This window comes from Enhydra lutris, unplaced genomic scaffold (genome assembly GCF_002288905.1).
Source record: "Enhydra lutris kenyoni isolate GAN:26980312 unplaced genomic scaffold, ASM228890v2 scaffoldscaffold51, whole genome shotgun sequence".
Taxonomy (NCBI): Eukaryota; Metazoa; Chordata; class Mammalia; order Carnivora; family Mustelidae; genus Enhydra; species Enhydra lutris.
Genome location: NW_019154135.1, coordinates 6,137,387 through 6,164,467, shown reverse-complemented (window position 1 = coordinate 6,164,467; position 27,081 = coordinate 6,137,387). Strand labels below are relative to the sequence as shown.

Sequence of the window (27,081 nt, the reverse complement as noted above, 5' to 3'; positions counted from 1 at the left end):
GCTGTTTCTCCTCTATTGGAGGCTGTTCGGCAATAAATTCGTGAGGAATAATAGCATGTGATCATTCTAGTTAAAGCAGTTAATAACTGGTTAAGCGACATTTCCCTCAAATGACTGTTTTCATCGCCCCAAAGCAGTCTCCTTCACCCCATCCCATTCCTCCCCTCCCCTTCAACAATGCCCCAACTTCCTCCCCAAATCTGCAGCTCCCAGCCCCCTGCAACCCTACACCGCAACCCTACAACTGTATTGTCCTCTTAAGCACCGAGCGATCCCGTCTGCCGAGGCAAGAAAGATTCAATCGATGGGGGGGAAAGGCAAATTGGAAAAAAATAAATGCTCCTGCTCTCCAGAAGGAAAACGTAGACGGAGACGCCAAGCCCGAAGCCTGCGGCGGGCCGCCCGGCCCGAGTTACTGGCAGGTGAGGAGCTGTCCGGCGCGCAGAGAGTTAAAGGCATCATCGCAGCCATTAGAGGGAAAAGTTGCGGCGCGGCGAGCCCGGCGAAGTCCTCCCGCCCGCCCCTCTTGCCCACTCCCCACTTCCCGAGCTGGCTGGGCGTTTAGGGAGGGCAGTGATCACGCAAGCCGGAGCAGCGGGCTGACGTTGGACGAGCTGCCAGGTAGCACAAAGCAGACAGCGAAGCCGCGGAGGCACTTCCCCGCGTTGCAAGCCCGAGTGTGGACTCGAAGCCTCTCCGAATCCGAGCCAGCTGGTTTTAACCTTCGCGAATTGCACTCCCCTCTCCCCAGAGCCAGTCCTCGCGGAGCGAGCAGCAGGATGATTGCAGTGTCGCGCGCAGGGCTCTGAGACTGAGCCTCTGAGACGTTTGCATTCCTTTCTTCGGGGGCTTTTTGGCTGTTGGCTTCACTGATGTGACCCCCCCCCCCTTTTGGAATGATGGGGATCTTTTTGGCATATGTTGGATTTGTTTTCTTTTCCGTTTTATATGTACAACAAGGGCTGTCTTCTCAAGGTAAGTCTGTGCTCGTTGGCAAATATACATTTGCTTGCAGTGTGTGTGTGTGTGTGTTTGTGTGTGTGTGTGTGTGTGTGCGCGTTCTCTATATTCAAAGAACGGCCAAGCAGATGTAGTCAGAGTCCTAGCAAGTAACAGTGGAATAGTGTTCTGTTTGGCGTTTTTCCTTAAAGTTTATTAAATAGTAGACAAGCTAGATTTGAGAGCAAATCTACTTGGTTCCTGACAATGAAGTGGGTTCCTGGGTAAGCGCAAACACAGGGGTGTGTGTGTGTGTGTGTGTGTGTGTGTGTGTGTGTGCCTTGTGTATGTGTGCATGCACTGGGTAACCACTCATGCATACATAATCATGGCAAACAAACAGAGCTGGGGACAGGGGGCTCTCCATCGCCAGTCCTCCTCAGTGTAGGCAGAATTGGTTTAGTTTCCTTTTTCTGGGTCCTTGCGACTTCGTTTGCATGTGTGTTTATCAAAGGACAGACTCCTCTGAGGACCCATAAAAAGGCACGACTTGCATTCCAAGCAGCAGCAGCCGCGGCAGCCTGCTGAATCCCGTTGTTCCGGACTTCGCAGGCTGCAGTGATCGTTTCAGCACCATGAACAGATCACATCTCTACGGCCAAAAGACTGCATCACTTCTGCAACCAGAAATGCCATATTCCTCCTTCCAGCTTAAACAGAAAAGTCCTTTTCACATCAGAATGCCTTCTTTAACATCTGCTACTTCCTTTAAGTACAAATACAGTTCCACGCCAGTTGAGATCATTTTGATATTTCCTAAAATTTTGAAAAGACACACTGATGATGCCTCTCTTTAAAAAGTGGGGTTAAAGTGCATCCGCCCTGAATCAGTCCTGCAGCCCCTCAGTCCTCCTGTCCACGAGTGTGCGTTGCAACTGTGCACTTCCATCAGCCACAAATCTTTCCAAGATTACTTTTAGGGAAACATCAGCTCTTCACAAAGTATCCCTTGGACAAGAGAAGAACAACCACCCAGAGCATTCAAGAAATGCCTTTGAGAGTAAGGGAACATTTCATTTTTGTGAGTTTCACCTTAACTCTGAATTTGCAGACAGGCAGTATCAAGACTGATAGTGAAAAGACTGAAGAAAAAAAGAATCTCTGGTGCCTTCAATACAGTCTTTACTCTGAACTAAAACCAGGTGTGTAATTCTCGTATGCCATGATGTATGGCAGTTTACCATACAGCTTGATGAGAACACATATGAAGGTTAATCTAGAAAGAAAGAAATGTCCACAGCTTAGAAAGTGTGCAAATTGTTTCACTGCTGTGGCCTTAAAATCACAATGGCTAATGATTGTTTTGATGGATCAGGCATGTGCATTTTGACAGGTAATCCTGATCCATTCTCTATGACTTGAAACAATGATTTAGTCATAGATTGTCCAGAAACTTAGAGCAAGAAGCTCTCCCTATATATCAGCTTGGCGGATTTATCAAAGATGTAGCTCATTGAATCCCTCTTTAAGTTTCGGGTATTGCTGCAGTCTGACAAAAGGTATATGGATCTAACCATGGGCATCTTGGCTAACAGAGATGAGTTATTTGGCCAGCTTGTTAACCTTTCCATTATTCTGGACTTCATCAACAATAAAGTTATTTAGGCATGATACCAAAAATGAACAGGAATGAGGCAAAGGAAAGGGGGTTGGGTAACCAGGCAAAGTCCGAGAAGTCACAGAGGGATTTTGTCGCCCTTTTTTTTTTTTAAGTCCAAGAAAAATAGCGAGCTCTCAGGGAAGGAGACGCTGACAAGAGTGGTGTGGGTATTCCAAAAGAATGCATTTCTGTTTTGCAGCAAAATTTACCGAGTTTCCGCGGAACGTGACGGCGACCGAGGGGCAGAATGTGGAGATGTCTTGCGCTTTCCAAAGTGGCTCTGCCTCGGTGTATCTGGAGATCCAGTGGTGGTTCCTGCGGGGGCCCGAGGACCTGGAGCCCGGGGCCGAGGTGGCTGGTGCGCAGGTAGCGGAGTCTCGTCGCCCGCAACGCCCCGTGCGTCTGTCCCACTCACTCCCTTAGTCTTCTAGGTGCCCAGGGGTACTGGACGTCCCTGGGGACCCGCCTGGCTCTCTTAGCGTGACTGATGCCAGGGAGTGAGCCGGAATGTGTCCTGGTGACATTACGTTAAAACAATGGAGGAAGTCAGGGTGTGGAGTGTTTCCCGATTAAAACTGGGAATAACCTCCTCCTTTTAGTACTAGCTGTTGTCCAGCTGTCATTAGGGGATTACTGTGTTGTTACATCCCAGGACACCCTCTGTCCTCCTTCCCGGACGGTGGAGTCGGGAGGGATTTTTCTGTGTCTCCATCATACACACACACACACACACACACACACACACACACACACACACGTCAGTTCTTCTCACCACTGAGGTTGGGAGAAAAGAGATTGGGGGTAGGGGGAGAGAGAAGAGGGAAAAGGAGGGGTAAGGGGAGGTGGGCGTTGGAGGGAGGGAAAGGGGAGAAGAAAGTGGGGGAGAGGGAGAGGAGGGGCGGCGGAGAGAGGCGGGGAGGTGCGAAGGTAGAGGCAATGGGGAGTGAACTAAGGAGGGTACCGGGGGCTACTCTGGAACACACTAGAGAGCGGGGCGGAGGCGAGGGGAGAAAGGGGAAGGGGAGGTGTGGAGAAAAGGAGTAGGGACTGGGAAAGGGAAGCAGCGGGGAGAGAAGGAGGGAGCGGGTCGGAGCCGAGATCGGACAGTTCGGCAAAAGACGCGGCGGACTTGTCCAAGCGAAACAAGGAAATCTGGAGAGACCCCAGGGAGGGGAGGCCGGCCGGGCAAAGACGCAGAGTCCTGTCCGCGCAAACTTCCACTCGCGCCCGCGCCCCTCCGGGAGTCGGTCCAGCTCTCCCGGGCCCGGCGTGTCGGGGATCCAGATCCCAGCGCGCGCGACTCGGCAGCGCCCCCGCGCGGTCTTGCAGCCCCGCGCCGCGCGGGCCTCAGCTGGGGACCTGCGGACCCGCGGGCCAGGGCTGCGCGCGTCCTGGTCGGTCTCCTTCCTAAATCACCCCGACCGAGATGGCCCTACTGCCCCGGACTGGGTCCCGCCGAGCCTCACCGAGCCTCACCCAGCCTCACCCAGCCTCACCGAGGTGGCTCGGTGCGGCTGCGTTCCGGATGAGGACGGGAACCGTCGGGGTCCCGAGTCTGAGCATCGTCTCCTTCTCCCGCAGGTGGAGCTGGTGCCCGACCGAGACCCCGACAACGACGGGACCAAGATCAGTGTGAGTATCACAGCGACAGGCGACAGGGGACGCGCGACTTTGTCAGCTGCCAGGCAGGCCCAAGCTGAAAATTGGATAATTTTAGGTTTTTAAGAGTTTTTTAACTTACTGTCCCGAGAAAAGGCAATTGCACGAACGCAGGACAAGGTCCAGTTTTCTTTTTCTTACTTCACTGGGCACACAAAAATTGAAGCAGATTTAGAGTGGATACAATAAAATTATTTCAATATTGTAAATATTTAAACAATTACTAGAGAATTATTTGCCAGCCAAGAGTGTGACATTTTTTTCTTACTCTTCTTAGCACTTACATAACTGTAGGAGTATAGGACTGCAATATTAATATTCATTCAAAGCCATAGAAATAATTATCCTTTAAGAAGAAGTAAAACACGGGACGCCTGGGTTGCTCAGTGGGTTAAAGCCTCTGCCTTCGGCTCAGGTCGTGATCCCAGGGTCCTGGGATGGAGCCCTGCATAGGGCTCTCTCCTCGGCGGGGAGTCTGCTTCCTCCAACCTCTCTCTCTGCCTACTTGTGATTTCTGTCAAATAAATAAATAAAAATCTTAAAAAAAAAGAAAAAAAGAAAAAAGAAGAAGCAAAACACTAGCTTATGAAAATCTTTCTAGGCAGGAAAAAATTATGTTGAAATTGTATTGAAAACAACTGAATTTTCAATGTGATTCATAATGTATGCAATGTATTCCTACTGAAAATGCTCAAAATCATATAAATATAAAACCATAAGGCAATATAAATATAAAACATAATTGGAGGAGGTCGGCCTATTGAAAATATAGAGATGTATTTATTTTAAAGATTTTTATTTATTTATTTGACAGAGAGAGATCACAAGCAGGCAGAGAGGCAGGCAGAGAGAGAGGAGGAAGCAGGCTCCCTGCTGAGCAGAGAGCCGGATGCGGGGCTCGATCCCAGGACCCCGGGATCATGACCTGAGCCGAAGGCAGAGGCTTTAACCCACTGAGCCACCCAGGCGCCCCTTGAGATGTATTTTAACTTTTAATAATTCTATGTGAAATTAGAAATAAAAAGAAAATTGTATTTTTTTACTATACCACCAGTGAAACCTCCTAGAATCCCTTTATATTGATAGAACTGGTTAACTAATTCATAAATAGTAAGCAAGTTTTCATTAGGAATGAAATAGTTATATTAATTCAGAAAGTATGTCTGCTTAGTACATATGCTATAAATATATGTATAAATATATATTCCTATTATTTATTCATTTTAGGAATCTAAAAATCTAATAACCTTCATTAAAAAAGAAAATTTATTCTGGAGCCGTTACAATAGTGAAAAAGTGGTCTAAGATTGGAGTTACGTAACAACTAAGAGTATAAATATATATTGTATTAACAGGACCAAATTCTGATATAAATGTATAAATATCAAACAAAGTAAGACATAAAGCAAAAACTACAATTTATATTCATAAACTCACTGACTTTTTAGAATATTTCAATTCAATTATTATGATATTACAGAAATTGTTGTTTTCATACAGTGCTAGAAAGGCTTTACTGGTAAAATCAATTATTGACAATACTGATCTTAAATATTCTGTTTTTATAGATATATAGGGGCGAGGTTGTCTACTGACCACCATGCTTCACCCTTCAGCCATGACTGTATCCTCCAAAGACCAATAAGGAAGAGCCTCACACATCCTGAACTAGGAAGCCATACGGTTAAGATAACGTGATCATGTAATAGCTACTAACAGTATTCTCTTTATAAAAGATCATAAAGTCTAGTGAATCAGCAAAAGTTCTAGTTACAGAGATAGAAGTTTAATAGGGTGACCTTGGTCATGTATCTTAAACCAACAGTTGTTGACTTAGAATTCTCAGGAATGCTTTGATCAAATATTGATATGAGCTTTGCCTCCTTAAGAGGCAAACTTAATGTTTCCACATTAATCCAAATGAGGCCATTTTCTTTTATTAGTAGTAGTAGTTTAGAGAGGGGGAGAGAGAGGGAGGGAGAGGGGCAGAGGCAGAGAGAATATTAAGCAGGCCCTAATGGCCCATTGCAGAGCCCGGTGTAGAACTCAATCTCATGACACACGAGATCATGACCTGAGCTGAAATCAAGAGTCGGAGCTTACCTGACAGAGCCACCCAGACACCCCTAAATGAAACCATTTTCTAACAGCTCCTTAGATGATTCTAATGTACAGTTAATGCTGAGAATCCAGGACCCAAATCCCCAAGCCTCAGTTTACTCTACTGTAAAATAATCATCATAGAACTACTCCAACTATCTCAGACTTTATTAGGAAACTCAACTGAGACTTTATTTGAAACTATTAATCCCCATTATTTTCAGAGTATGGGTATATTAATATGTAATTTCACATACAAATAAATACAGGCTATGGTTATGGTTCAAATATTGATAAATATTTGTATATACAACTCTGTATGTAAAAAACAGATGACCACTTCCCAAGTTTTCTTAATTACTTATGGCCATTTAAAAGTGTATGTCTTCTTCATTTCATTTCTCTGTCTTTCAAAATCATGCACATCCTTGAATCCTAAGAGTCTTTTGAAATCCATCATCCTGTCAATCATGGATAATATATGATGTATGTCAAATCTAACTGTTCTGGTGAAGATGCTTATGGACATATATGTGTGTGTATGTATATTACACATAACACAAACTTATATATAATCTTTTAATATTTGTATATAATTTTGCTATTAATCTGGCATCAAAATTATTAAAAGAAATAAGAGAGCCAACTTTAATTTCAAAAATCAGACCAGTGTCTGACTGATGGCATCTCCAGGTCCAGTGGCTTAAAGACCCTGCCATGGCAGAGGGTATGTCCTCTGACCATAAGACTCCAGGTGATCTTAATCTGTACCTTAAGCCATGCCACCCCATGATTGTTGGTAAGACTGCACCAAACATTTGAGTAGAATAGTAAATATTCAAAGTTGGGGCACCTGGGTGGCTCAGTGGGTTAAAGCCTCCGCTTTCGGCTCAGGTCATGATCCCAGGGTCCTGAGATCGAGCCCTGCATCGGGCTCTCTGCTCGGCAGGGAGCCTGCTTCCTCCTCTCTCTCTGCCTGCCTCTCTGCCCACTTGTGATCTCTCTCTGTCAAATAAATAAATAAAAAAATCTTTAAAATAAATAAATAAATATTCAAAGTTATTTTGTCAGTACCTTTAGTAAGGCATCCCAATGTGGGGATCAAAACACATTCTTGGACTCTGTTGTGACCAACCAAATAATTTTGTGATCTCTCAGAGTTCGTTGTAGCCTGCAGTGAAGGAAAGAGGCTTTATAAACGAAATCATTTACCATATTCTGTTTGTGCTTCATGTGACGGAGCTCTCCAGGCAGAGGTCAATCTCGTGGTTGGAAAATGGCAGGACTGTCTCTGGAACCTGGGAAACGGATCCACGTGGCCAATAGAATCTGGCGCTGACTGGATTGAACTAATTATTCCGTGATTTTGTGAAGCCGGTTGTTAGTGCAATGGGATAAATATGACTTTCGGATTTGACTGTTGAGAAAATAAATAGCTCTCTGACTGTGGCTTTGAGGCTGTTAAGACCCTTTAATTTTCCAACATTAGCAAGCTTGGGAGCGAGTATGGGAACAAAATCGTTTGATGTAGCGCTTTATTTTTTTTCCCCACCTGCAATTTTTCAGACAGTGAAAGTCCAAGGCAATGACATCTCTCACAAGCTTCAGATTTCCAAAGTGAGGAAAAAGGATGAAGGTTTATATGAATGCAGGGTGACAGATGCCAATTACGGAGAGCTACAGGAACACAAAGCCCAGGCCTACCTGAAAGTCAATGCCAACAGCCATGCCAGGAGGATGCAGGCCTTTGAAGCCTCGCCCATGTGGCTGCAAGACATGAAGCCTCGCAAGAACGTCTCCGCAGCCATTCCCAGCAGCATCCACAGCTCCGCCAACCAGCAAATGCACTCCACCTCCAGCCCTCAAGCGGTAGCCAAAATCCCCAAACAAAGTCCACAATCAGGTATGGAAACCCATTTTGAGCCTTTCATTTTACCACTCACAAGCCTTCCCACAGGAAGATTGGTCAAGTAGAGTAGACAAATGTATTATGTGCGATGGTTTTAAAAATTGTTGGAGACCTAGTTCAGTTGAAATAACGAAGGGATGAGACACGGGAAGCTTAAGGCTTGCCTTCACAGAGGATGTGAGTTGCCCTGTTAGTCACTGAAAGGTCCAGGGGACCTGAGAGCTGGACTTTTTTTTTTTTAATCCCCTTCTGTATTTACTCATTATAAGGTCAGTAAATCATGTAATGTTGGTTGAATTATAAATGCTGGTTCATTTTCTCTACAGATTTATGTATTGATAATGGCCCAAATTAAGAGACTTTCACTTAATCAAAATGTAAATGAAAGAGACAACACATTTTCAGCAGCCCATAGCTTTAAGGCAGGATTGTTCTCCAAGGGCTTTTGATTTTGAAGGGGAAACTTCAGCTGTCTGTGATGAAAGTGATGATGATAATGGGAGGAAGTGAGGGGGGATGAAAGGCAGTAAGTGGTGCGGAGATAAGGCAGCTCCCGTAAATGTGCCTTCGATGCCAATTTAGAAGCTTAGTCACACATTTCCAAAGTCAGCTGTGCAAGTTAAAGCAGTTCTGAATGGCATTAATTTATGCAATCACTCAGCCAATGGAAACTCATTGAAGGTCTAACCTTGATGTGGGATAAAGTCTTCTCGGAATGAGCAGCACCCTGCACGACCCTGTGACTGTTCTGTATTTTGTTCAAACACTTGACGTAATATTACAGGATGAAGGGAGCATAAAAATATTTAATTTATCATTCTTTCAGTTTTCCCCTTACAATTTATCATCGAAGAATTATTGATACTACTGTTGGTAACAGAAAATTACATTGCTAACATTCAATGTCACTTTAGCCATTAAATACAAAAACCTGGTCATTTCATTAGGATGATCTCAAATACATATATAATATATATAAAATATTTGTTTGTGAACAGCACTTTTAAAATAATATGTGCCAACCTAGGTTTCCTACTCATGCATCACGTGCTAATGGATATGATTTGGAGACAGATTGACTAAGGGTCCCTGGGAGTTTGCATTGCCTTTAAATGTAGGTGAGCAGGCATCCCAGCATCCCTTAGCCATGGCAGTTTCTGCCAATCTGATAAATAAGTAGCTTAGTCTCTTAGTCTCCCTAAGGCTCAATTTGTGTGGCTTTGTTTCATTTTCCTCTTTATCATCATTTTTGTTTTTCAAGTTAAAAACAAACCCATAGCTAGAATGTATATGTACATAGATACTATATGAATGTATGTCCACATAGACATATATAGCACACAGAACTACATTTATATATGCACCTAATGATTAGAATTTTTGTAGTCATGTTTGATAAAGATTCAGTGTTTTTGGAGACATTGTCCCCCTCTTCCTCATGTAAAAACAACAAAGAAAAAGAAGCAAAATTACAGATTAGCTTCAGCAGACAGTTTAGGATCTTCTTGGTGAGAACTCCTAATCATGAAAGTTAAATTATTAGCATACCAAGAATATCCAAACCAGATATCAAAAATCTGTTTCATTGAATAAAATCAAATGGATTACCCATTCCAATAGAGGGTTCTATGCATGGAATGAAATGTCCTATTTCTACATTATTTACTTTTGGATGAAATAATGTACCCTAAAAATAGCTATTTTAACATAGTTTTCTTGGTGTTGTGATGGGAGCTAAATGGTACAGCTCTTGATATCCTCTAGCAATCTTCAAATAGAAATCACTGCTTTTCTTCCAATACGCCATAAGCCTTCCTTGTTGGTTTCTCTAAAGCAAGATGGAAGAAGGGGTGCTGACTTCATGAAAATGTATATGCATCCAAAGCTATCTGCTTACAGCAAAGATCAATATGAAATAAATCATTTTAACTTCTATTTTTTTCTACCAATGAATACTGAAAGATATTTTCAATACATTTAGTAATGCTTTTTGACTATTAGTTCAGAAGCTGGGGTTCCTTAGCCACCCATCCTATCCATGTGTAAGTTTCTGTGCTTGCACAATTATTGTATAAAATACAGTGGGTGTATACAAATTCCTAGGAGACTTGTTTTGTTTATAATTAATATTTAATATTTAGACTATTTTACTGAGCAGACTTTATAAATGAGATATTTGCAAGGCACTTAAAGTGTTACAGTTAAAGTGTTACAGGGTGGATATGTATAGGGTAGGTTCACTGTAATACCTGCATCCTGGTTTATAATTTTGCTTTATGATATTTCAGGCTATATCCAAATAAAGATGATTTCAATACTCATGCTTCATTTAGTCACTCTCCATCCTTCTGAGAGCTTCTATGCCAGGCACAATGATGCAAAAATGGGAGACATACTTCCGCTCTTCCAAGAGTGTATATTTTTATTTGTGAGCAAACAAAATATTTGTAAATTCCATTGGTCATGCATCTTTTTTTTTTCTCATATTCTAGTAAAGGCAAGACATGATGAAGACATAAAAATTAAAATCTTGCTTTTACAGGCTAAGAGTGGTAGTAGCCTTTTTTTTTTTTAAAGATATTTATTTGTTTAACAGACAGAGATCAAAAGTAGGCAGAGAGGCAGGCAGAGAGAGAGGGGAAACAGGCTCCCCACTGAGCAGAAAGCCCCACGCGGGACTTGATCCCAGGACCCGGGGATCATGACCTGAGCCAAAGGCAGAGGCTTAACCCACTGAGCCATCCAGGCGCCCCTGGTAGTAGCCTTCTGTCTGTTTTCACTTGCTGCAAGGAGGCATGCTTCTTTCATGGTATATGTGTTACAAAAGGGTGGTTTATCTCGCCTTTTATCTTCGTGATAGTCTTAGACTTAGTCAATTAAATTCTTTAGGCTGAATTGCTCAATTCTTATTTCACAGTATTTTTCTGTCTAATAATTTCTGTCTCTATGCAGGAAAAGTATTAGCTGAAAGTAATTTGGTATATATACATATATATAACGTCCAAATGGTCATATAATTAACCGGTTTTCCTAAAGCAGAAATTTACACCAAAAAAAAAAGAGATGGAAAAGAATATTTCCATCTATATACCACGAGATAAAGAAAAGATTTAACTATCATTTAATATAGCTAGTCCCATATATTTTCCAGTATTTTTGCAAAAGTTAGTGAGCATGTGACCGTACCCTCCTGCTTTAAACTGTTAACTTTTGTGACATCTCTTTTTAAAATTCATTTGATTCTCCACAGTTAAAACCAAAACAATGAGGAAAAATGATAAACAAAACTTGGCTTTTGCACCCCTTGATTTCTCATCTCCAGTGCTTTTGAACGCTCTTCAGTTTCGTGCACGCGTAACTAACAGGAGAAGAAATGTCCTGTAGATGTTCGGAGGAGGAGGACTCCCTGATCCTAGCGCGGAGCAGTTCTGTTCCTCCTTCACAGGGAACACGGACGTGTACTTGAGCCTCTCCCCTCCCCACACCAGAGCATCCTCTCCTTGTGTCTTCCTGTCTCATCCTCCTCTTCAGAAGCCGGAGGTGCCCTCCATAAGCCATCCCTCCAGTCTTCCCCGTGTTCCTGTTTCCCTGCCGCTGACTCCTCCCCAAGCCCTGGAAAACCTGCAAACCAGACTGCGTCCCGCGCTCACGTGCTTCCCCCAGCCGCACCCACCTTCCGGCAGGGGGCGCCACCGCCCACTCCCATGCCCAGCACCGCCTTCCCTCTCGCGTCTCGTCCGCGCGGTTGCTGGGAGCGTAAGTCCTCCAGCGTCCTCTTGATTGGCTGTTAGAGTTCGACCTCTCTGTGGACTCCCTCCCCCGCCCAGGCCTCTCTTAAATGTAGTCCTGTTGCATTCTCAACTCCCTGCTCTAATCATCCATTTTTTAAGATTTCGACTGCTAACTTTCCCCCACGAAATCCCTCCACTCACGTTTCCAATTCTGATTTCTCTCCGGAGAGCCAGGCGAGGGTTCACTACGGTCCCCCAGGACAGCTCCGCACATGCCCTCTATACGGGCGCTGTGGCAGGGCAGGGAAGGCTGCACCCATTGGGTGTGACACTGTCCCCCCCCCCCCACCCTGGGCCGCTCCCTGGCCGCTTTGACAGTGGGGTATGAAGTAATGTTATGCAAGTAATGCAAAGGTCAAGTCCGCACTTAGCCTTTCCAAGGCGGGCAGCATCTGCTGTGACCTCTTGGAAGCCAGGCACCAGGTGCAGCCACCCTGAGACCCCTTACAGAGAAAAGCCCGAGCCGCCCAGCCTTGAACTTCAGCCCTGCTGCTCTGTCAACCAGCACTGCTCAGCTGAGCCCAGCTGATACTGACTCCGGAGAGATTTAAAATATATGTGTGTGTATACACACACACACACGCACACACACACACACACAGTTTGAGGGTACAAGGTTTTAGGGGGGGGTCTAGGTTAGTCCCCTGAACACAAATACACAAAACTGAGTGTATCTTAGCTTCCTCACCAAAAAGAAACGTTCTTCCTCTGGTGCTCCCCAATTCTCTTAATCATCTCATGCAAACACAGATCTCGTGGAAACCTTGAAAACATTCTTATTTCCTCTTCCTCTGGTGACCACAATGAATTAGACCCTCCGTCCCGCTTTCCTCATCTCTTGCAACAGCTCCTGATACTGCTTGTTTAAGTTCTAAAGCACCGAACAGATCACAACAGAGCAAGCATGAAATACTCTTCCCAAACCATCACCAACTTTCCTGATCTAATTTCCAGCCTCGTTTCTCCGGAGTTCCCAATCCTCACGCCCATAATCTTCTTAATCAGTATTTCTTCAAGTTTTCAGGATACTGTCTTACCTCTGCGACTTTGCAAATGTGTTTTCTCTGCCTGCGTCTTTCCCTCTTAGCTGAGCTCCCCTCAAATGCAAATGCTTTTATAGAGCTTCCTCGGATCCTCAGTTGTTTCTTCCTCTAGGGCTTGGCCGCAACTTGTTTACCTTTCCTTTGAAGCCATTGGTGTGCCTTGTAGTGTAGGAAGTTTTCCTGGGGGCTTTCCTCCTTCCCGGGCTGGATTCCACCCTACATCCCAGGAAGCACCCCCTCCGGCTCTTGGGGTAGTTGGTCACCCAAGGCTGACTTCAAGGCTACAAACGCTACAATTTGCATATGTATTCCTCCAGGTGCCTAGAACAAGTGGGGTTCCTGTTTTTTGTTTTGTTTTGTTTTTTAAGATTTTATTTATTTATGTGTCAGAGAGTGTACAAACAGAAGGTAGCAGCAGGGAGAGGGAGAAGCAGGCTCCTGCTGGGCAGAGAGACCTAGTGGGGCTCAATCCCAAGACCTTGGGATCATGACCTAAGCCAAAGGCAGATGATTAACCCATTGAGCCACCCAGGGCCACCCAGGCTCCCCAAGTGGAGTTCGTGTTTGCAGGAGAAAAGGAAAACGACAGGGACAGTAAATCTTTGTTTTTATCTTTTTATCCTTATAATTATATTTGCATAAATACTACCACTATTCCAAAACTCACGGAGACTCTGAACACTGTTTCTCAAAGTGTCCTGCAGACAACTTAAGCCAGACTCACCAGGGAGCTTGTTAAAAATTCATATTCTAAGACTCTACCTAGCACCTCTTAAATAAAAGTCCCCGACTCTAGAACCGGAAATAGACATTTTTATGTGCAGCAATTTTTGAAAATCATTAGCTCTAAAAAGTTCTTATGGAGAAGAAAAAAATTTGTGTCATTTATTATGAGATACGCAGGCATGCGTATTGGCATGCGGATTGGCTACAAAACACTTTTTTATAGAAACTGGTCTTTTGCCATTATTTATTTTCTGGTATTGAGGTGGACTTTTGTGAATTTGTTCGCTTCCCTCCTGTGATCAACAGCCGGCCCTTGTAAGAAAATCGGCTGTGGCTAAGGGGTAGTTATGTTTCTACGTGTAGAGTCTCTAGTCACTCAGCAGGGACGCTGGTTCTCTGAACTCCAAAATATGATTATTGTGTTTTCACCATGAGGTGAACCTGAACATTGAGAGGCAGCTGTTGCCACAGCTGCTAGAAAGGAGGCGCTCCCCAAGTTCCTCTGCGGCTGATCAACATGGCTGCTTTCCAAAAGTGACCAGATTTTAGCCAGCATAGTCTTGAAACAGAATTCAAAGCTGACAGGCGCGGGGGGGAGTCAGATGAAGGGCCGAGGGTCTTGCAGGAGGCTGTTTTCCTCATTTAAAATATGAGGAAAGGGTGGGTTACATTTAGGTAGCGAGCCAATAATATAATTTAGACCTCAATGTTGATTTTGGTTTAAATGATCCAACTTGGCTGCTTACACAGGTTAAATTAATTTGATCACTGTAATTCTATCAGTTAAATGGCTGCTATGTAAATCAAGCATCTATGAATAAGATGAAAAATAGATTTGGGGCAGTGCTTTAGATAATACAGTCCACGGGATCTGCTAGAGCTGTGTTTGAACCGGAATTAAGTAGATTAAAAGTCCACACTGGCTAAATTCGCTCGCAAACCATATTTAACTCGCTGAAATGGAGTAACTAGCTGAATCCATATAACCAAGGCCCAGCTATATGTTGGAAGGGCTTTTCGGTGCACCCCTGGCCACATTAGGGTGCATTTGTGGTTGTCAGGAGCTTTGTAATTGAGGAGACATAAAGCAGCATTGCGAGAGTTGTAAGCTCTTGTCTCTGATGATTCCTTGAGATTTCAGAAAGCTGCTAGGGGAGCAGCTATCTGCATAGACAACCAAAGGTTTGAGAAGTTGCTGGAAGACTAGCTTCTGTTGGTCAAAATAACACATGTCCTAGAAGAGACAAGAGTCCCTTCTCCCAAGGAACACTGCTGACACCTGTAGCCTACCACAGTTGCATTCATTTCAGCCTTGGAGGGCCCTAGAAACAGCAACTGAGGAGGAAGGCCCCTCCCAAGTTATCTCCATCGCTCACGGCGGGCCATGTCTCCCTTTCCTCATGTGTTAAGTGGGAACTACGGTATAAACCTCATCAAGTTTGAGAATTAAATGAAACCATATACAGAGAGAGCTTGGCATTGATCAAGCCCTCAATAAATGATAACTGGCTGCTATATTAATATTGTTGCATACGCTTTTTTATTATTCTGATTATTATTAGGAGCAATGAGGTGCTGAGAGTAAGTGGTCTATACCACCTAGCTCCGCGGTGGTGAGTATTTTCCTCACTGGGTGTGTGTAGGTGAGGGGTTGAAGAAGGTAGACTGAGTCTTCTTCATTCCTGGCTTATGTTTTATCATGTATAATTTCAGAACTTTCTTTTTAACTTCTGTCACAATGCCATTAATTGATGATAAATTCTCCCCCGTATAACCATACTGAATATATTAGCCACCAGCTGTCTTGCCCAAGGTTGTAACTAGATCCTTACTGTAAAGTGTAATAAAATTCCACAGGACTGTTAAGAATTTGAACTGTTTGGCCTGAATAAACAGCCCGTATTTGGAAATCACAGTTATGCTCGCTGGCTAAACTTAATTAAATTCAAGCTTTCCAAAAAGACCCTCAGAATTTTTACAGTCATAAAATGACCATAGATACATCTGAAAACATAAGCAAGTGAAAACAGTTAAAAGCCTTAAAAAGAAAAAAACAAAATGGATTTAGAACCCAATAAGCCCCAGCTTGTTTGCTGAGTTAGCTGTGTACAAAATATCTCTGAACCTTAAGAGCCTAATTTATAAAACAGATCTTAACACATATGCCCTAAGGGCCATTTTCAGCATTAAGAGACATGATATATTTTAAATATCTATCAGAGTAAACCTGGCAAAGAGTTAGTTCAGCAATGGTTGGTTCCTTCCTCTTTACCTACAGGATTTTAAAGTATATTATTAAATAGCTATGATTTAAAAGGGTAATAAAGGAACACAAATATGGATAGAGGTGAAAGAAAATAAACCTGGAAATCTCTCAAATTATGTAAAATAATATAATATCTGAGAAGCTAAAAATATAAGAATTAAGGAACGATTTAATTAATAAATGACAAGAAGAAATATTCTAATTTATGATATGTATACAAATGAACTCAAATTAATTAAAGAGCTAGGCAGAAAAGAAAAAATCAGAGAAAGATTAGCATAAAATCAGGGGCCCTGAGGCTTTAAGATTTAGGGTTACAAAATATACGAGTGAAAAGAACATTTTACTATAAGTAATTTAAAACATTTGTTTAACTAAATCATATTTAAGTAAAAAGTGATACAGTAGACAAGGAAATATGTGTGTCTAATACGTGGGAAAAGAAGAAAATAATCTTAGTTTTACATATGCTATGATTATGTAATCCATTCCAATGACTTAGAGATGCCATAATAAACTTAAATCAATTCTCTATTTGATAGCAAAACTGAAGTAGAAAATATTTGGGGCTTAATATATAACTTTCAATAGTAACAACAAGAACAAAAAGTATAAAATATCTAGTTTTTAAAAAAATAATCTCAAGCAGTCTAAATAAATATGAAGACCATTAGAACACTTTGTTCAGAGGGTTTAGTTTGAATAAATGAATGAATATGGATGTTTTGGGATGGACAATTCCAATTTTAAATGTGTCAGGTTTTTCAAAAATATTTATAGATTTGATACAGTCACAGTCAAAACCCTAGTCCTTTTGTTAAAACTTGACACATATAATCTTGGCGAAGGTTTTTAGAATCAACGTGTATCATCAAGGTTAGAGACTCGGGCATTTTGCTATATGCTTACTTGCACGGTGAATTGGTATTTTCCTTCTGGAGGAACATTTATCTGGAAAGATCAGTCACAGGGCTTTAGACTGTGTGTGACCCACACATACCTGAGGTGATGTTCCTGGGAGGAAATTCCAAAAAGATCAGTAGTGAAGCAAGCCCAGACGTATGAGTGGAGATGCTCTTCCACAGAGGCCTTCCCTAAACAGCAAATAGACAAACAACAAAAAGTAAGGGACCTACCTAATGAATATGTTTAAAAAAATTTTTTAAGATTTTTTTTTTTTTTCTGACAGAGAGAGAAACAGCAAGAGCAGGAACACAACCAGGGGGAGTGGGAGAGAGAGAAGTAGGCTCCCCACTGAGCAGGGAGCCCCATGTGGGGCTCAATCCCAGAACCCAGAACCAAAGGTAGACACTTAAGGACAGAGCCACCCAGGTGCCCCAGTATGTTAAAATATTAAAATCGTGCAGTGAATATTATGCAGGTTCTAAAATCAAGTTTTAATGAAATTAGGTAAGATTCAATACAGAATACAATGTGAAAAATAGAGGATACAAAACATTAAAGTAAAAAATATAGAATACAAAACTTTAAATCAACCTGAGATACTTGTGTTGAAAACAGATAAAGATATGAAAATGTACATCAAACATCACGATGTTATGATTTTTCATTTTTCATTATTTGATTATTTTGTGTCTATAATTAACATTTATACAATGATAATTCATTGCTTTTGTTATATGGGAAAAAACCATTATTTAAAATTTCCCAGATTTAAAGATAGGTTAATAAGAAGGCTGCCTGGGCGGCTCAGTCAGTTGAGCATCTGACTCTTGATTTTGGCTCAGGTCATGATCTCGAGGTTCTCAGACCAAGCCCTGCCTGGCGTCAGGCTCCATGGTCAGTGGGAAGTCTGCTTGGGTCTCTCTCTCTCCTCTCTCTCTCTCTCTCTCTATCTCTCTCTGCCCTCCCTCACCACATACTCTCTCTTTCTCTAAAAATAAGTAAATCTCAAAAAAAAAAAAAAAAAAGACCAATGACAGCTCATGAGAGAGAAAACAAACTAATGAAAAATAAAATATGTTCAATAAATTTAAAAAGACAAAGTAAAATAATGGGTATGATTGTGGAGGTCATGACAAATTAAAAATATATGCACATGCACATGTATGTACACAGGTGCACATTTACATATACATGTACCCGTGTGTGCATATATATACAGTAAACGTACTGCTATGAAAGTGGTGTACTCAGAAATTGCTAGGGGCATTGAAATTAAGAACACTGTGTCTTATTTACTGGAAGCTGGATGGAGAATCTAACCATCAAATGATTCTTTTTGTTTTTCTAAATATAATGAGTGTGATCTTGACAAACGTATTTTGATTAAACTAATCGAGCACATGTAAAGTCCATAAATTAAATATCATGCAATCATTTTTCCTCTTACTAGTATGACTCATTCAGCCCCGGATTCAGAGGGAGTGCAAAGCCGTGAGCAATGGTGCAGTCATTGGTACTGTCAAGGAAAATTAGTACCCTGGAAGATTTATAAAAGATAATTATGTTTTATTTAATATGTCTTTTAAAAAGTCTGAGAGAGCATTTTTGCATGAACTTAGAACCCTATATGCATTTAAAAAAAAAACCCAATATAGGTTAAACTCTTAGTGCTGGAGTTAAAGCAAGTTGTAAAACTAGGAGTTAGGATTCCTCATTCCACAAAGCTAATAACTGTGGGGCCATTGGAAAGATAAAAAGTAAGAAATTATGTGAAGCACTTTTATCACCTTCACAGACACGAACATTTTAATAAAGATGAAGTAATGCTATCACTCTTCATTTTAAAGTAGAAGGGTCTGAAACATTGTGAAATGAGGGGAGCCTAGTATGGGACTGATTTCTTTCTTGTGTTATTTATATGTTTTATTTTACAGACACATTCTTAGCAGCATCTCCTTCAGCCATCTGGAACACGTTTGAGTTTTAATTTTTCCGATTAAATAAATTTATTAATTTTCTCATTTCTCTTAGCATTGTAAATGGTTAATTTGAAAAATACTACATTTAGGGAGCAAATCATAGAAACACAACTACTAAATAGGAAAAAAATCCTTGAGAATGTAAAAACTCGATTTCAAACAACCTGAAAATATAAGTATTTTGAAGATACGAGCTGTGTCTTGATATTTTTGGTGTTCTTGTGGTGTCTAGTGTTGTGTTCAGCATGTAATTAGGGTTAAATAGATGCTTAAGGATTGGCAATGATGTTTTGGTTTATGTATGGTACAAACCACTTATGATAATACCACTGCTCAGAAGATACATGAATTCTGATGTAATTCAGTCAATCTCTAACAAAACAACCCCAGACAGCTGTGTATTAATGGAGAATACACTTGGGTCACCCTTCATTGCATACCAGGACAACAATAATAATACTCATTTATTTAAAATTATATTTAATATCACATTATGTTTAGGAAGTTTGATGAGCAGTCCGGGGCAACTATGTACTTCTATTGTATCTGCATGCCTGGATGAAAAGATATGGATTAAAAAAATATATATGGATTGCTTCAGCTCTGTTAATTACTTAATTCTGCTGGCTAAGGTCATTTCTGTTATGAAGTTCATTTATAAAACATTATAATTTAGATAATTTTGAGATAGCTGGATTAAGGAAAAAGGTACAAGCATTGGCGCAAATTTGGAAAATGTATGGGTAAAGCCTTAAAATATTTTTCTTATGTTAAAATAAGTGTGTTTTCTGAAGCTATACAGTTGGTGTTTTTCTATATCCTGTTGGCATTAGGTCCTCAACTATTTTTTTCCTCAAAAACAAACACTGCTGAACAATTAAAATTAATTTTTTAAATGTAGGCAAATTACTATATGAATTCTGTTGCTATCTTTCCTTTTCAACTTACGTAAGAAGATCAGTGAAAATTGAAATCGCTGATTTGCAACTTTTTTCCCTTCTCTTTCCTTTACTTCTGTGTCTTTATGCTGCGTGTCTCAGTTGCCATTTCTCTAAAAATGTGAGATGTGTTTCTTTCTTTGATGAGGGATTCTTCTCTGTTAATGTTGGAGAGGGACATCTATGACACAGTGCAGCAAGACTGTAGATGGAAAGAGATCCTCTGCTTCTCCAACTAGTGAGTGACGGCTCAAATAGGAAAATACAGCTCGCTTCCCTCTCGCTCAACAACCAGTAATTCTTGCCCTGGTGCAGTTCCCATGAGCGTTCTCACTCATGAGTGTCCCCACTCAGGGCTCACTGGTCCAGCCCGCTATGGGGACACAGGCATCCCACACTGACCCCAGTTGTCCTCCTTATTCCCTCCACTCCCCACATTGAATGTGCTTATTTAAGCCCTTTGAGAAATTTGGCATTGCTGGACAATACTGTCAGAGCATGTGTAGTCCCTAACGGAATTTGTGACCATTCCAACAAGATGTGGATTAATATCTACCTTTGCATTATGAATAAAGACAATGCCGATTAATAATGTAAATGCACATGCAGAAGGCATCGTTAAAATCCACGAGTAAATAGTTGCAAAGACCCGAGCAGCGTTTATTTATGTGCTGGTGCATGTAGTGCTAACAATAAATCATTCTTATCCATGCATTAAAGGAGTTATTAAATGTTTGCGGTATTAAAAACTTCACTCTCTGGAAACATTCTGTTTTCCACTAATTTATATTGGTCTCCATTCCATTTTGTCAAAGCAGCTCATATTTCCGAAGATTTCCAACAGGCAGAATTGAGAGTCTAGGGTTTGCAGGCATGAAGAATCTCCAGAGGAAATTGTGAAGCACGTTGTTAGTTTGTAGACTGAACCCGGACTGGTTTTGAATTTCAGCGGCACCTCCTACTAGCTGGGTAAACTCGAACACATCGCAGGTTCAACAGCTTCAGCTCCTTAATTTGGAAAACGAGTCTAGTAACTTCATGAGACCACAATCAGAGGTAAAGAAATATTTGCTCAAGCTGTGTGCACCAAGATCGGTCTTACTTGGATGAATGTGTTACAATGAGCATGTTTTTTGAGACACACGATGGCCTCGGGTGGGAGGGGCCGCCACTTTTCCAGTTCCTTCTCAGGTCACTATAGAAGGTAGAAACACTGATATCCTGCCACGGCTCGAGTCTGGAAAATTCTGTGGTGAATGGGGTATCAGCCATGCACCTTGGCAATTAGACTTTATGCACATGGGCAACTGCACTTTTTTTTTCCTTCCCTCAGCTACAATAAGAGGCCTCATGACTTGAACAGAGGTGTAAATTTGCTGATGGAAAGCAAAGAGAAAAGGACATTTATATAGCTGCTGCCAGCACGCCAGGGCACAATAAAATAGGCAATTTATGTATTAGGTCAAAATGAAGCATACTTCTTTTTAAAAATGGATTTCTGGAAGAAATTGGCACTGGATCCCTAGGAATTCTAATAAAAAGATATCCTTTTCAAAAAATTATAAGATAAAATCATCCTATTATTTGACCTTTCCCCTTCAGTAGTGATTTAGTATGTGCACACCTGAATAAAAATTACATTAAAAGCTAGCTCAAGTTTTCCCACACAGCTATTCTCATTTCTTGAAGCTGACATCCTTAATAAAAGAGAAGTATGTCAAAGGGTCTGTCTGTTCCTAGAGATGTAATGGACACGCCATTCTTTATAAACGTGGCCTCGTTACAGACAAAATTATTGACTGTTGCTTCTTTTATTATCAGAGCGTTTTCAGTTTTGGGTTTGTTCAGATGATAAGCCTCACTAATACTTTTATAAAATAGAGACTCTGGAGTGAGACTGTGGAGACCCAGCAGGAGAGAAATTGTTTTCTTTCTCTTTTCTTGTTCCTTTTGACTCCACTAGTTCCTCAAACAGGAGAAAAGAAGCGAATTATACCCATATCTATAGGCCCTGCGTTAATTGTTTCTCGTGCCTAAGCCAGTGAAAAGTTGTACTCACATAGAAGATTTACCTATCAGAAAATATTCACAGCCACGAGAAAGCAGATATTGGAAGAGCTGGTAGAGTTTAGATGGGATAAATTGTCCAGATAGTCGTCTAAATGCTCCACTTAGTTCTTTGAATTCGATACCCATATCCTCTTTTGATGCTTTTTCCGGGTAGACCAGAGCTCTACCCGGTCTTTCTCACCGGGTCTTTCTCACTCCATCAATACCTTGAGGTCCTGCTATAAAACAATCCACTTTCTTAGTCCTAGGCTATCAAATTGAATAGAAAGCTTGGAAAAAAAGAAGTTCTTAGAAGAGGACATGTAGGAAGGGTGGTGGAGCCACCTTCTACTCAAATATTTAAATGAATTTGGATGAACCTATGTTCGTCTATGATATGAAAAGTCTATGGTATGAAAAGTTCAAAATATTATGATGTCATACGACATTTGGTACACCGTCTAGAGCAGAACAAACTTTACGTCTTATAAATGTTTAGGAAAAAAAATCTGATGATTTTGTATCGCATATTTATCAACTCAGAGTTGGGGAAAAGAAACTTTAGATCTTTTCTTTTTTTCTTTTTTCTCTGAAGCATGTTATAGCCAGCGCATTTTCTCTGAAAACTTTCGTGTACGTTCAAATAATAGCTTCACGTCTTGATTTAACAGATACGGAGACAATGGAGCATGGTCCTTCACCTCAGGGAATTTTATTTTAAAAAGCCTATCCTTATTCTAAGTTGATCTGACTTGCATTTCTTTACTTTACTACCTGTTACCAGGTAACTTAGGGTGAGTTACTCCATGTCACTGAGTTACATTTTCCTGATCTATGCATCTACTAAACAGAACTGTGGAGCGGATGAACTAAGACAATGTATGCAAATTACCTAGTACATCTTCCTGCCACACAGGAGATGCCCGGTGTGTCTTAGTCATTTTGGAAATTGATGTGAATGAGAGGGTTGCTACGTTGTTAAACAAGCCCAGTGTCTTCCAGCCTCGTGACCGTGGGCGCTGGGAAGCAATGGCAGTGCAGATGGAACCGTTTAAAAAGGAAGGTCGTAAAAGGGAGCTAAGTTCTTCTATCCTGCAGACAGAAGAGAGGGGCAAGGCGGACTTCGCAGTCTGGGAAGTGGTGCTGAGTGAAATGAGGCAGGGAAATGCGGGACTGAGCTGTACGAGACAGTGGTTCTCGCAATGTGGGATAACTGCGGCCCACCTCCCCTGGGCTGCACAGGATGCCAAGGTCTCACTCCTGTTCTCTAATTGCTCTTTGTTTGTTTGTTTGTTTGTTTAAAGCAACAGATGGAGTTTTTTGTTGTTCTTTGAAATAATAATGATAGCAAAGATAAAATGTTTGAGGTTTTTTCCTTTTCCTTTTTCTTCTTTCATATTTCTCCTTAGCCAAACTCTCTTTTGTCACAGTCAGCCTCTTGAGAAATGCTTGCGTTTCCACATCTCCGTGAAGGGGATGTGACACTGGCTGTTGCATCAGGTATAAGAGGAGCGGAAAGCTGGAAGCTAAATTTTTGCAGTCCTTAGACTTCTAAGAAGATTATTAGACTTTTCCATTTGCAAAATGGAGAAAATACCTTTCCTGTGTTACAAAGGCTTGGGGAATTACACCTGGGAGAGCACTGTGGAAATCTTTAAGCATAAAAACAAATGAAAGTCGTCATTATTAAATAGAAGTCAAAGGACATCCTGAAATGGCATTCTGAGTCGGAGAGAAATGTCTAGGTTCTGTTAGGCTGCTCTTCGTCTGGGCACGCTATCTGTACATTTTCTTCGCATAATTTAGATAATAGTATCCATCTTCTTCATAGGAAATTCTGTGTAAGGGGCAAAAGCTATAAAATTGTCAAAGACATTGAGAGTCATTAAAAAATTGCTCAAGTTTTGTCCTTTGCCTTTAAGGGAGCTTACAGTGTAATCAGTGAGATAAGCTGTGAATGTAATGAATTACAAGTCAATGTAGGCTGTGTTAAGGCCGTTGGAAACTGGGGAACACACAAAATGGATGCAGGTTATTTGAGGGGAAGAGTTGCTTAAATTCGTGGTCCTATTAGGGAACAATAAGTCACCCTGCCTGGCCTGGACACAAGGCAAAAGAAACCAAATAAAGCAAAATAGGCAAGCTAACACAATGTCTGCCATACTAATATGAAAAAAATTACACAAACAGTTTATGCTCAATTTAGAAAATGTAGAACAAAATGTTTCTTATTTGAGATCTTAGAAATGAGAGGCAGCAGAAGAAATTGGAACTCAGGGCTCCCAGCTTCAGTCCTGGTTCTCATTATTTCACAAAAGTAACATGTTTCTATCAGTAAAGATAAGAATAAAGTATGATGAGTGACCAAAGTTTGACTTAAAAAAAAAAAAAACTTTCTATAGAGTATAATAATATGTTTGATAATAATGTAATATTCAGAATGGTGTATATCTGAATGGAAATGCCTATGATGAATATTTGTTAAAAGAACACAGGGCAAATGACAGCATTTCAGAGTCTTAGATTTTGCTAAGCCTTTGGATTTACAAAGATACAGGAGTCCCTGTTTCTTCATTCAAGACCTAAAACAGAAAGTAGAGAAAAACAATCAGTGATTTGATGATAAAATTGCCTTAGAATCTAATGTACAGGGGGAAAAAAGCTTTATAATGGTCCTGACAGAAATACATTTCATTTAATAGAATATGCTAGGAAATGCATGGACCTAGAGTGGATGAATGATTACCAGAAAAAAAAAAAAAGTGCTCTATCACAATGGCGTATTGCATATCTGATGGCAGCTCAAAATTTTAGTAGCCTTAAAATACTCTTCACCATATGGAATTGGGTTTCTTTCCGATTATACGCTTAAGTAAACTTTGTTTTAACTTGCACATGCTGGACATAGTATGGTTGGAAATGTTGGGTCCAAATGAAGTAGCTGTTGCCTTCATATCTTTTGGGAATGAGGGGTTCAGGCATTTCCTATGAAGGGTTGATTATATGAGGAAGGGGCAAGTGGTCTATGACGGGGCAAGTGGTCTATGACCGGGCAAGTGTGAGCTAATCCCCAATGCCCACACTGAAAAGGAAACCATTATTTCACAAAGTATCTTTTTTGAAGAGTGAATCATTTTGCTTGCTTTTATTGCTCTCAGCATTTTTTAAACCTTTACTCAATATCAGACATATTTTGTGTCAAGTGCAGTTGGCTGTTCTAAGAGCCATGTAATCATTTTCTTCTTCTCTTTTCCTTCCTCCCTGCCTCCCTTTTCTTTCTTAATTTTCTTTCTTTTTTTCTTTTTTCTTTCCTTTTCTTTCCTTCCTTCCTTCCTTCCTTCCTTTCTCTTTTCCTTTCCTTTGTTTTTGATTAAATGAATACTGTCAAAGAATTTCTCTTCAAAAGATAATGAGATTATATATTTAATTTTGGAAAGCTCTGATGGTAGTGGTTCTACATAGATTGTATATATTTCCCTTGCATGAACTTTGTGCTGAGAGCTGCACATGACCACTACTATCACCTTTGTATTGAACATTCTTACCCGACGTGAATGAAGGCACCCTGTAGAGACTGGTCAATAACTGCAGGGTCTTCAGCCATTAGGTATCTGTGAGGAGATATTGTGTTAAATATATGGTTCACTACCAAACAAAGACAATCAGTTTGTTCACTACCAAACTCTGACAATCAGAGTAACCTAACCAAAAACAAAAAACACCCAACAACCAATAACAACAACAAAGGTAATGCTAGTCTATTAAATGGCCATCTTAGAACCCCCAAATGTTTATATGTTTATTCTGCAGTGATGTTTTGAGAGCTTGTGTTTTTGCCTCTATTTTTATCATTTGGCAATGTGGACCTGAGCATGATTTAGGGGAAATATTCAGAAGATTGAATTTCCATACCCCTACCCCTTCAACTTGTTTCAATCTATCTCCAATTAAAAAAAAAAAAAAAAAAAAAGAAGAAGAAGAAGAAGAAAGAAAGAAAAAAGACCCCCTCCCAAAAAAGAAATTCTTTGAGCTTCATCACATTTTTGTTTTCTTACAAATAAAGGTATTTAATATATAATTAATAGCTAGAAGCTTACTGAATAAAATGTATGATGAAGAAAATGCAAGAATACAATTTAGTTCTCTCCCTTACAGTGTCCTCAAGCTCTCTCAAAAATTTCCAACTCTTGATAGTACTCAGCTTTCCTCATATTTTAAGATAAACACTTGAGGGATGCCTAGGTGGCTCAGTGGGTCGAGCCTCTGCCTTCGGCTCAGGTCATGATCTCTGGGTCCTGGGATTGAGCCCCACATCGGGCTCTCTGCTCAGCGGGGAGCCTGTTTCCCCCTCCCTCTCTGTCTACTTGTGATCTTTGTCTGTCAAATAAATAAATAAAATCTTTTAAAATAAATAAATAAGAGTAAACAATTGAGAAAGATCTTTCTCTAAAACAAAATGCCCTAATGCACCCATCCCAGAACACATTCTCCCTGCCCTTGAGAAGCCTGCTGCTCTCAGTTCTGGTTATACTCCTTGGTTTTATGCTTATGCAGTAGTAAAACAGGGGATGCGTTTTCTCTGTACCAATAGAGGAATAGCCAAATGACTATAGTGAATGATCCTTAAAGAATTACTTAAAGGAAGAGCATTTGGATTTCTTCCTCTCAGTGTTCCCAACCATGGGATGGCATTGTTTGAAAACAGACAAAACAAAACAAGACCAACTTCCTGGGACTGAAATTCTTTGTATGTGTTGTTATTTGCAGTGCATGCCAAGACATTCATGAGCACCAGAGCCAAGCTGGCGAGCTAATTAAATATATATATGTATGTGTTTAAAACAGCCTAATAAGGAGCATTGGAAATCTTCAAGATGAGCGAATATCTTATAACTTCTTCCGCAGGTGCGAGGATAGCTACAAGCCATGGACTTTCTGTCCTGCTTCTTGTTTGTGGCTTTGTGAAGGGTGCTTTGCTTTAATCTAAAGTGCTGACTTTTTTCCAATATCACTTTCTCTTCTTAAAGCAAAGAGCAAATCGCCTGTAAAATCTACGGAGCGGACAGCAAAGTTGACCCTAAACTCCAAGCACCACTCTGCACCCACTGTTCTCTAA

General features: G+C 40.9%; 1 protein-coding gene across 2 annotated transcripts; it reads left to right on the top strand.

Moving 5' to 3' along the window:
• Window positions 1–447: 447 nt before the first annotated feature.
• LOC111157080 (V-set and transmembrane domain containing 2A) lies at window positions 448–27,081 on the top strand. 2 transcript variants are annotated; one of them, XM_022518304.1, is made up of 5 exons: window positions 448–975; window positions 2,799–2,965; window positions 4,181–4,231; window positions 7,925–8,261; window positions 26,993–27,081. In XM_022518304.1, the coding sequence occupies exons 1-5, from the start codon at window positions 897–899 to the stop codon at window positions 27,079–27,081; spliced, it is 723 nt and encodes a 240-aa protein (XP_022374012.1). In that variant the 5' UTR covers window positions 448–896. The 2 variants fall into 2 exon arrangements, with proteins under 2 accessions (XP_022374012.1, XP_022374013.1); XM_022518305.1 differs by lacking the exon at window positions 26,993–27,081 and adding an exon at window positions 26,871–26,947.

Bases quoted from the DNA above. Each gene is read 5' to 3' on its own strand.
- LOC111157080 (XM_022518304.1), top strand. From the start codon at position 897: ATGATGGGGATCTTTTTGGCATATGTTGGATTTGTTTTCTTTTCCGTT. The intron at 2,966-4,180 runs GTAGCGGAGTCT...CTTCTCCCGCAG, and splicing joins CCGAGGTGGCTGGTGCGCAG to GTGGAGCTGGTGCCCGACCG. The intron at 4,232-7,924 runs GTGAGTATCACA...GCAATTTTTCAG, and splicing joins ACGACGGGACCAAGATCAGT to ACAGTGAAAGTCCAAGGCAA.